Source organism: Nelusetta ayraudi, unplaced genomic scaffold (genome assembly GCF_046127955.1).
Source record: "Nelusetta ayraudi isolate G7.1 ecotype Tasmania unplaced genomic scaffold, CSIRO-AGI_Nayr_v1 ptg000016l, whole genome shotgun sequence".
NCBI lineage: Eukaryota > Metazoa > Chordata > Actinopteri > Tetraodontiformes > Monacanthidae > Nelusetta > Nelusetta ayraudi.
In genome coordinates, this window is record NW_027466066.1 from 7316255 (window position 1) to 7327500 (window position 11246).

The 11246-nt window shown below is 46.2% G+C and overlaps 1 protein-coding gene across 1 annotated transcript; it reads left to right on the forward strand.

Moving 5' to 3' along the window:
- The first annotated feature begins 3337 nt into the window (after window positions 1-3337).
- timp2b (TIMP metallopeptidase inhibitor 2b) lies at window positions 3338-10211 on the forward strand. Its single transcript, XM_076024309.1, has 5 exons — window positions 3338-3688; window positions 8445-8545; window positions 8628-8733; window positions 8829-8953; window positions 9043-10211. The coding sequence occupies exons 1-5, from the start codon at window positions 3559-3561 to the stop codon at window positions 9238-9240; spliced, it is 660 nt and encodes a 219-aa protein (XP_075880424.1). The 5' UTR covers window positions 3338-3558; the 3' UTR covers window positions 9241-10211.
- The last annotated feature ends 1035 nt before the right edge of the window (window positions 10212-11246 follow it).

Below are 11246 nucleotides of genomic sequence, written 5' to 3' on the forward strand. Positions count from 1 at the left end.
GTTAAAGAAAAAAAACAAAAAACTCCCGTTCTAAAGCGGGAGTTGGGAAGAGGGCCGGGAATAGCCGCATGGTGAGGTCATTAAAAGAACGCAGAGCCCCCGAGCGGCGGCCGCATGCACAGCCGAGCCCACCACATCAGTCGACATCTCGACGTAAGGGAGGTGGGCTGCTTGGACAGGAGGCGGTGGGCTCGTTCCGGAGGCCTTTTGTCTGAAACAAAAAAAGGAGATGATGGAAGCAAGTTTGGTTCTCGGATGTGTCATTCCTTTCATGCGTCTTAATTTCAAACTCCTACGCCCAACATCTGTGTTGCTGTGTGTGTACGCGTGTGCGTTGTGTGTGTGTTTGTGCCTGGCAACTGCCACTCGGCCCGCGCGAGTCATAGCGTCTTGCCAAATTTCTCGGGCGATTTCGGAATTTTCCTTCCTTCCGCCCAGCCGCCGGCATCACCGTTGCAATGCAGACATTTTGAACATTGAGACGATGAGACATGCATGTGTCGCATTTGAGGTCCCCCGTGTTGTGCAAAATTTACCGTGACGGTGTCTTGACCATGAACATGAACTCTTCTTGAAATGAGACCCCTACGCTTGGTCCACTTTTGAGACGGTTTGCGCTAAAACCCGTGATCGGGAAAGTACAGCTGCAATGTCACACTGTGAATCATTTCATTTCATTTCTGTAAATATTGAGGTGTTTTCTATCTTTTGCATTCTATATCTTATTTTTTACACTTGTTTCTACTTCTTCCAGACGAGTGGCAACGATCCCCGGTGAAGCGCTTTGTTTGGCCGTTGAGCTGCTCCAAACACACAAGAAGCATAGATTCTGGAAGGTTAAAACTGGCTGTAAACACAGGGCTAAACATCCCGCTGTCCCCAGAGGTCGGCAGAAAAACAAAGGTCTGAGAAAGCGAGGGTACACCACGGGGAACTTTCAGTCGGTTGGTCGTCCCCCAACTCCCTCTCCTCTGTTCCTGCTACTCGGCCCGCGCCTGTTTTTATACACAAGCCAAGGAACAGAGTCATGTGGAAAAGAAAACAGGCAAAAATGCTCGACTGTGGAAAAGGAGAAGAAGAGGTATTTGCCAGAGAGGCCAGGGAGCCGCCGCTCGGCTGCCAAATATGATGTCAGGGAGCCAAGCAGTCACGGCGAAAACAGCCTGTTTGAACACTCTGTCTTCTGTCCTCTTTATTGCACCGCACCGCCGCCTCTGATCCTTGCAGACGCCGCGCACGGCCTCGCCCGCTCTCATCTGCCGCTTCCAAGCCTGATCCGCCCTCCCCGGGAACACCAAACAACCAACCGACCACCACCTTAAAGAAAAACAAAACTCGCTAGCTGTTAGCCTCCTGCGCCGCCCCGCCTCGGCGGATGTTTCCACAAAAGAAGCCATTATTTTTGGTGCCTTGCGCTGGGAAACAATCAGGGGAATGTGACTGCAGCATGACGCTCGCCCCGGGGGCGCTTGTGTCAATTATGTGCAGGGAAATTGCTGCCAGACTGAATCTATTAAGTTTAAGCGGGGTGATGTCACTCCACTCCTCTATTTCCCCGTCAGTAATTTGCGTTGCAGAGTTTTATTGGTTACTGACACTTGAACGTGTGTAAACAGCCACTGAAGAGCCACAGATCACTGTGACCCGCTGCAGGCTGAGAATTCCCGCGACTGTTAAAACTTGACATAAAAAAAGTTGTACTAAAACTGGAGTTGCCAACCGTGTCTTAAAATACAAAATTGTCCCGTATTTGACAGTGAAATGGACGGGTTTGTCCTGTATTTCTGAGTTGTCTTGAACGTAGATGTATTTTTGATTCACCTCCGATATCATTGCACAACCCATTCACAAGAACTGCGTACTGGCTGTGTAGCTAGCTTGCGTAGAGTAGGCTATGAATCAGGATCGCTTGTTCTTTTCAGCTTTATAATTCCTCTGTAAAAAGCCATCCAACCTGCGCTTTATTGATTGCTGCGTAAAAATATGTCAATTAAAAGGTTTCAATACAATTTAAACATTCCTCTTATTTCTAATGTCTACTGGTAACAGTGCAGTTCAAACTATGTGAACTATATACTTTTTAAAACCCTATTTTAAGTTATGATTTACCACTACTAGCGAGCCACTGGCCTGTGATGGTCATGGCCCCGGCCACTGCGGGAGGCGTGCTCTATTTTTCTGAATGAAAGTTGGCAACGCTAACTAAAACTCCAGGGAACCTTTCCCCCAGTATGCTTCACGGTCATTTTCAGATTATGTTAACTCGAGTAACTCGGGCTCTAACTTGTCATTATCAGTGAATAAAATCTGCAAATGTGCCCCAAACTTATTCAGGTAGATAAAAACAGTGAATGCAGAATTTAAGACCTCCTGGAATAAAATGCACTGGCACAAGTCAAGACACACAACACGTCTCTACTTATTTTCATTGTACATATATTAATTATTTATTAATTTATTAATAAATATCATGTAAAAAGATTACATGGATGATTTGTCCATGTTTCCTCTTCCTATTTCTACACATATGTATATACACACTATTAGTATTATTCTGTCCTTTGTTTGCTTGATACCAACACAAGCGTGGCACAGTGTCAGTGTCATGCTGACATTTTTTATCTGCTGCCCCTGAACGGGAACAAGCAGATTGACCGAATGACCCAGTCTGAAAATAAACTGACAGCAAAGTAGAAGAAAGAAGATTTACAACGTAACGGTCAGGAATCAAGTTAGCTCGTACGTACTGGTACTGCTAGACGATTGAAGTATTGGCTCAGGCTACTAAAAGAGATTAATAGAGATTAAAGTATCTTCTAACAATTAAACTCTTCCATTCACTTTGCCCTCAATGTCCACTCAGTGCTGTGGGCTGTGTCTTGGTGGCCCGCTGCGACCTCTCTACCACCGGGGTCACGACTTCAGCGCTGTGCCATTGCGCTGCACTTATTGGAAATTACACTTTGGCTCCTTTTTTTTTTTTTTGTTTAAGGTAAAAGTTGAGGTTGCGGTTTGAGGAAGCTGTGGCAAGAAACTAAAAAGAAAAAAGTACGTGCGTGCGTGCGGCCGAGGGTGACCTCACACTTGCATCCTCTGTGTCACCCCTCACACCCTCCACTCCCAGTTCCAGACGAGCGCAATCTGCCTCCCCCGCCAGCGAAGGCGCTGTCCGGCGACCCGGCCTGGAGGGAGCAAGTGTGAAAACGCTGGGAGCTCCTGACCTAAGAGCTGCCGTCTGCTCACTGGCTGACACCACGGGCGGGTGGGAGGAGCCCGGCCAGTCATCAGCGGCAGCCTGCAGGAATAAAAACAGCTGCAGACGCTGGTGGAAAAACAGATTGAGCTGGAGGAGCCTCTCGAGCACACGCTCTGACAGGAATGAACTCCCTCTGACGTCTTGTGCATCTCCGACAAGCGGATCGTCTGTAGAAGCCGGAGGACACCTTGTTATTATTACTTCCTATTTTTTTTTCTTATTTTTTTTTATCCCTTTCTTCCTTCTTTCTACTTCTTTTTTTTTTTTTTAACAAGGACTTCTAGCATTCATAGGCTTCAAAGATGTCTTGGACGGCAAACAGTTATTTCGTCACCGTGGCCATCCTGTTCCTGTGGCGAGTGCAAGAAATAGCCGAAGCCTGCAGCTGCTCTCCGGCTCATCCTCAGCAGGCCTTCTGCAACTCAGACGTGGGTAAGTGCCAGAGATGAGTTCCCCAGAAAGGGAGCATTTTCCTCCTCGTCCCTTCGGTCTCGGTGGCCGTGATTCCGGGAAAAAAAAAGAAAGAAGTGAAAACGCAGAGAGGGGAAAAAGTTGCCCCACTCTTTGTGTTTACAGTTACAAGGGGGAGGTGTCAGAGGGGGGGTGCAGAGGGTGGAATTTTCTGTCTCTCTCAGCCTTTTTCTCCACTTCCCTCTTCTGCTCCGTCTCTGTCTATTAGCTCCTATTGTTTTTCCCGTGTGACAGATGTTCTGAAGCTCTTTTTTCTATTGAAACATTCGAAATGATTTTACGCAAACAAGGGACAGACGTATTGAAAACCGTTTCTTGCTTTGTCCCTTCCTGCTATTTTTAAGCTAAAAAAAAAAGAAAAAAAAAAGCCAATCAGAGTTGTTCCCTTTTTTTTTGCACACACGCTCATTTGTCTTTCAGCTTTACTTGCTCATCACCATGAGCCAACTTTTCACCTTATCTCGCAAACGTTGCTTTGAATCAACTCCTGCCAGCTTCCTGTCCAGAGGCAGTGACCTGGCTGTTGACTCGAGCCTTTTCCCGAAGGCAATGCAAGATTCCTCTTATTATAAATCGCCGCCTGTTGCGTGCGCCAAAATGTATGTAGACCCTTCCCCGAACGAGTGGCCCTAACAGTGACTGACTTGTGCTGATATTTAACCTCAGGTTTGCTGAGGACTCTTTTACTGGCCCGGTGTGTGGTATGTGTACAGAAGCGTGCCTATATTCAAAAGGGGGGCGGGGGGGATTTGTTTCCAGTGGATTCCTTAGGAGGAGGGGGACACATTTCCACTGGGATCATCTCAGAGTGGTCAAAATGTTTTGTCAAAAGGGAACTTTTTTGTGTAATTTGGACCTATTCAAGTTCCAGCTCACGTTGATTTCATTACGGAGGGTTTCATGCTGTGACATCGACTATGATTCTTAGCCAGAGCGTGCTAATGAACAGAAAAAAAACATTATTGAGATTTTTATGACTTGTACAGGGAAGGAAGGCTTTACTTGGGCCAAATGCAACCGTACCAAGCCTTGTGTCCCAGAATGTGGCGCTGTAATATTTTGTGCAGTAGCAGTGTCACTGGAGACTTCAGCTTGGCTCTTTTTCCCAGTTCCCAGAGGGGAAAATTGTGATGTTGTTGCTGGGCGCTACACAGAAAATGACTGGGTGTCGCAAAGTGACGAGATGCTGCCTTCAAAACAAAAGGTCCTCACCTACGTCGGCTGGCTCCGCCTCTGCACGGCAGGCTTTCCTCTCAGCGTAGGCAAGCAATCTGTGTTTTTGGCGCTGGTTTGTGAATGACAGCGAGGATTCACGGATTCACGCTAAAAGAATTCCAGTTGAACGTAGCACCGTTTGTGCAGCTGAGAGTGTCCTTGGCTGTGTTTTCACACCGTTAACACTCAGGCGAGGCGAGGCCTGCTCGCTCGGAGGAACCCCCCACTTAGACACTTTTTTTTTTTCCTGAAGTGAAAGTATTACTTAAGCCGCGCAGACGCAGAGTCAGTCAGAGCGTCTGGAGCCGATGGAAAATTACTCAAGAGCGAGAGAACGGCTCGTACACTTCTTAGTTTCAGTGTGTTTCCAGTGAACATCCCTGAGAAGCGGGAAGACGGGCAGACCTTTGAGCGAGGTCGATGCCTCGCATGCAGCGTTTCTACGTCGTATTCTGCCTAATATGGTGTTTTATTTATGGGAGGAAAGTTGAGATATGTAAAGGGAAAGCCCACTTTGACAAAGCGCCATTGAAAATTATTTTCCTTTTCCTGGTGGATCCTGTTATTTCTTCCAACATTCCAGTAAGAGGAAAAAAAACAGCATGAGTCAGCCAAAGTTGTAAACAGAAGCTCACCTCCCCCCTCGGCCCCCGTCCTTTTTTTGGTCAAACTATAAAAACAGGAACATTATTTAGCTGAGGAGCTGGCACACTCTACACACTTCAGTTATTTTCACAATTCTCTTCACACGAACTCACATCCCAAGGAAAGAAAGAGGAATTCACTAGCTGCGCTTCCATTACAGTTTTTCGCTAAATAAAAGCGATATTTTTATAAAAGTTCGACAAAGTACAATTGCCATTTGCAGGTGTTTCCATTGAATGGCGTGAAGCGCGTAATTCTCATAAAATCTCGTCTCGCGTGACGTAATTCTTGTAAAATCTCGTCCAGCGAGATTTATGAGGATTACGTTTGCTTTTGTTTGTTTACATTTGTTTGCTGTCAAGAAGCACCTCGTTATATTTTTCTCTTTGGTTACTACAGGTTAAAAAAGTGTTTCCATGGGGCTTTTGCGATACACCTCTACATCGATACGTCTAAAAAACCACCTCATGAGAACGTCAAAACATCTGAGCGATGGTTGAGAGGTTTCCATGACCAGTTTTTTATTGCGACATGTAGGTTTTGCGCAATTCTAGGGGTAATGGAAATGCAGCTATTGCCGCTTTTAACTTTCCTTTGCACCAGAACAAACAGTGTTGCACGCCTCGAGCGGACTCTGGTTGTTTGATTTGGAAAACTGACTCACCTGTTTAAGTGCGGCGCGGCAAACGCTTGCACGGCATCACGTGCGACCCGCGCGACAGGAGGGACGGAGGCAAAAATGCCAAAAAGGCCACGCGGGAAGCGGAACTTATCAATTTTGACGCGATGCCATGGGAGTGCCGTCGACCTGGTGGCTTCTGGCCACACCAAACTGACGCTGGTGCATTCCGCACGGGTCCGCTCTGCAGGAAGTTGGCCTGAATTTGTCGGCCGGGATTGTCTCGTTTACGAGCTTGACCGCTTTTGCGGCTTCTCCAGGAGGGAAACGGGTGCGCGGGCCCTGCAATTACATGACATGCATTCACCGTCTTCTCCTTTTTCTCAACTCCCTTTTGTTTTTAAAGGTCCCTCGCGAACCGCAGCACTGCATGCAAAATAATGTGCTTATTTGTTTGAGTAAGTGGAAAATTAGATGGTTTCAATGTTTTTTTTTTTTAAACGGCTCAGTCATCCTGATCCAGTAAACATCAGCATGTTCAGGGTGTTTGAGGTAGTCAGTGTAAATTGGTAGAAAATTGGGCTCTGAGAAAGTTATTAGCGAGAGTTTATTTTTATTAGAACTTATTGCAAACCAATTGAAACTGATCATCCTCAGCAGGCCAAACTGAACTGTCGAAGAGTTGGATTTAATTTTCTTTCATTGGCTTATTGTCACCTGCCCTACTTCATATGTAGTGACGAAGAAGACATCTGTGTGTGATTGTGTGCTCAGTTGTAGGGGAATTACCCATTTCTCTACTTTATAGATGGATGGGTTTCATTTTGTGTGAGTGTGTGTGTGCGCGTGTGTGTTTACCGCCGCTACTGGCTCGGTTTTGTTTGAGCTCATCATGTGCAGTCGGAAATAATCTCCTGCCTCTGTCATTCTGCGCCGCGCCCATTGTTGCCTGTTGTCCGCTACATCTGCTGTGCATCACGGCGACCAGGTCGGAAAGTTGCACGGCTCCTGCAGCTCTGCGGTTTCTGAACCTTCTTCTGCTCCCCTCTGGAGGCCGACTGAGTCCTGCTGTGCTGCCCTCCCCTCTGCTCCCCTCTCTGCCTGTCATCTTGTGAATTTGACTTCTCTCCCCTCTTTTTTTATTCTGTCCTGTCTTCTGCCGACCCTCAGCGCTCCCACCATCTGTGCACACATGCTCTCGTTTTCTCCCTCCCTGTCTTTTTTCCTCTGCGGGGTCGACTCCTCAACCGACCCTTAAAAGGAGATCTTCTCTGTGACTCTATTGTCATCGAATTAGGGCACATGTGGCTTGCAGATTCCCACCTCCGCTGCTTTTACCCCAAAAAAAAAAAAAAACCCTATAAAGGGCTGGATCTTGTTTGCTGAGGAAGCGGGGTAGGAGTGACGGTTTGAGGTGGTCGGTAGCTGCCACCATGGGAAAGTAACCTCAGGGGGAAACATCTGGTTTGCATTAGCTCGGCCCTGCTTCACTAACGTGAGCGATTTTCAAACACAATTCTGCGACACGCTCGTCCGTCGGCAATCCACAGGTATTTAACTGCTTGTGGCACACGATCGGCACAACGAGGATGTGGATTCGCATGACAGAATGAGTGAGTCACGTTTTTCGGGGTTCTAAATACGCACCAGCACGTCTGCATGGCTCTGATAATATTTTTTCCACTTGAGCTGACTTTTTTTTTTCTCCCCCCCCCCCCCCCCCCACCCTTTCGTCTTTATACAAAACCTGGCAAAGTCTGCTGGATGAAACCTCAAAAGGGACAAAAAAGAGAGAGGTTGCATGAGAAAATAAGTTGTGTGTTTTTTTTTTTTATTTAATTGCATGTCAGCACCTTTGTGCAGACAGGGGGAGAGGCAGGCCGGCAGTGAAGCCTGGGGTGGTGGTGGGGGGAGCGTTTTAGTTCGGCTTTTCAAATTTTTTGCTGACTGGCTTCCTCCTGCGTTAGCCTGTGGAGCAGGCCGAGCACATTCCTCCCTCTGATTGCAGCTGATGAAACACTCATGTTGCCTCCGTCTTCCCAGCACCTGGCGTGTGCACGCCCCTCAGATCCAAGCCACAGCAATGCGCCGCGGCCAACCCCGCCAAACCCACCAAACCCACCGGATTGTTGCAAACAAAAACAGCAGTATTTGAGCAGCGTTTGTCTTAATCCTTTGTTGCCTTTACATGCAGCCAGAATTAATGTGTTGGGCGTTGTTGTTGTCGTGTCCTTCCAGTGATCAGGGCGAGGCTGGTCGGCCAGGAGGAGGTCGACGCCGGCAACGACGTCTACGGGAACCCAATCAAGAGGATCAAGTATGGCATCAAACAGATCAAGGTGTGTGCGCGATTGTATTTTCAATGCAGGTGTAAAACCTTAAAACCCCACAATGAAATTAAATGTGTGTTTTTCTCATCAGATGTTCAAAGGTCCTGACCAGGACATCGAAGCCATCTTCACTGCCCCCTCCTCTGCACAGTGCGGTGTGACTCTGGAGACAAGCGGCAAAGAGTATCTCATCACAGGTACCCCTCCTGATTCTAAATTTCCACATTATGCGAATAAATATCACATCAGCTTCCGACACGTGCAAATTCCCCTTTCTCTCTTCACTCGCAAGGCAAACTGGAGGCTGACGGGACAGTGCACGTCACACTCTGCAACTTCATCATGGCCTGGGAGTCCACAAGTGCCACCCAGAAGAAGAGCCTGACTCAGCACTACGCAATGGGCTGTGATTGCAGGGTACAGTCCCATCCGTTGCTGCGAGCAAAGTTTGATTTCATTTTTTGCGTTGTGAATCCCAATTCTTACGATTTGTATCTGGTCTTCAGATTACTCGCTGCACATCCGTCCCGTGCGCCATCAGCGGGCCGGCGGAGTGCCTGTGGTTGGACTGGGTGATCGAGAGGACAGTTAACGGACAGCAGGCTCAACACTTTGCTTGCATCAAGAGGAGCGATGACTCTTGTGCCTGGTACAGAGGGGCAGCGCCACCCAAAAGGGAATTCCTTGACATCGCAGACCCGTAACTCCACCATAACCAACGAGTCTGAGGATGTTGAGATGTATTGAGTTCAAAATAGGACAAAAAAAAAAAAAATCACAAAGCTTTGTCTGTTTTTTCACCTATTAAGGAAGCCACAAGGCGTAAGAGCTCTGTGTGTGTTGTTAAAAAAAAAAGGTGAAAATGTTGTTATGTGCAAGCTGTTTTTTGTAACCCCAAATCCAAAGCACTTCCTCACAAACCACTTTTCCCTCTGCTCAACAAAGGGATATTTATCCCTTTCCCAATTCAGTGTTACTGTTTTGTTCTTGCACTAATATTTTCAGACTTCCTTTCCAAGCAAAGGATTTATTTGCATTCCGGCTTCACATTTTGTTTCATTTCAAGTCATTCCCCTTATAATTTTACTGGTACAGCAGAACTGTTTCATCTTACAATCAGTATGTTTGCTAGCTATTTAAATAATCCTAAACAGACGAGAATGCACTTTGAATGCAACTGTCACAGCTGCCGTTTTGTTTTTAAATGAAATGGGTGAGAAGGGGGATTGAATCCTCTATTTTGTATTTTTTATACTTCATCTCTTCTCTTTGTAATGCTTTAGTGTGACAACATTTTCTATTTATCGTGTCAAACCTTCCCACCTTTTGAAACTGTTTGTGACAAATGACATCACGGGTGTTGTGTGAAAAGAGAACAATTTTAAGTGAAATTTGTAGGCCTAATTGCTAACTTTCCGACTGACTTATTCTGGGCAGCATATTCCACATTCATTCATCAGTTCACGAGAACAGCTCCTAGTATGACTGTCAAAAGTGTTTGGAAACATCATATGTCTTAATAAAGAGTGTACAAGTAGATTCGTTTGAAACTGTTGTTAAGTTTGAGTCTCGTGCTGGTTTCACATGAGATGTATGAAGTGATTTTTTTTTTATTTTTTGCATGCATCTTGAACTGAATTGTACATTTGACTATTATAATAAATGTCAAACTGTATTTGATGAATTCTTTTCTTTCTCGTGAGTTGGTGCAGCCCAGTATCAGAAGTTACGAATAATTAATTAAACAATTAGCGACATTGAAGCTATAAACTTAAAGATATATCCTATAGCAGGGGTCACCAACGTGGTGCCCGCAGGCACCAGGTAGCCCCCAAGGACCTCATGAGTAGCCCGCAGACCCACAGAACCTTGTTAAGTCATTTTTGATAATTATTGAGAACTCATGAGCTTGATAAGTGTCTTCACATAGAAGAGTATCAATCATTAATAATAATGTGTAACTCAAGAGAGTTTGTTATTTCAGGAGAATCTAGCAAACTGGTAGCCTTTCATACGGCTAAGGACCCATGAAGTAGCTCTCAGTGCCAAAAAGGTTGGTGACCCCTGTCCTATATTTGATTAGGGTATCGAAAGCGGTGCGGCTTTTCTGATACTGTAGCATTAATATGCTGCCCCCTAGTGGAGAACACAACACGTTCCCTCGCAAGTCTCCCTGCTACATGTGCAATTTGCAGTTACATCTGTCGTTTCCATATTTATTATTATTTATTTATTTTTATCACAAGGAAAAAGATAGGTCTTCATTTCGAAACGTAATCGCGTTTTCAAAGAGCGAACGCATAAGGTAGCCTTTATTCTTTCAAGGTTGAAAAGCAACCTTCAGGCAACATTCACGGACCGTTTTCCCGCACAGTCAAATGTTTACTTGGACGGTCGTTTTCAAGTCCACACGATGTAATAATGACACATTCGGCCGTTTTCCAAATGCAAACGCTGAGTTCCCGCTGCAGCATATTAACGGGAAGGGATGAGATGTTATCCACGGACAGATAGTCCCACTTGCCGAGGGCAGCGGTGTTGTTGCGTCACTGTGACGTCAGCTTGATTTATCTGTAGCATACGAGCAGATTGTCCGCCGTTATCTCTTCTGCTATTGAAGTAGAAAGTGTTGATTTGTTCGACAACGCACAGTCTGCCGCACCAGTGGTAAACAGCAGTGGCTGCAAGTCACGTGTGGCTGTCCCCTCCG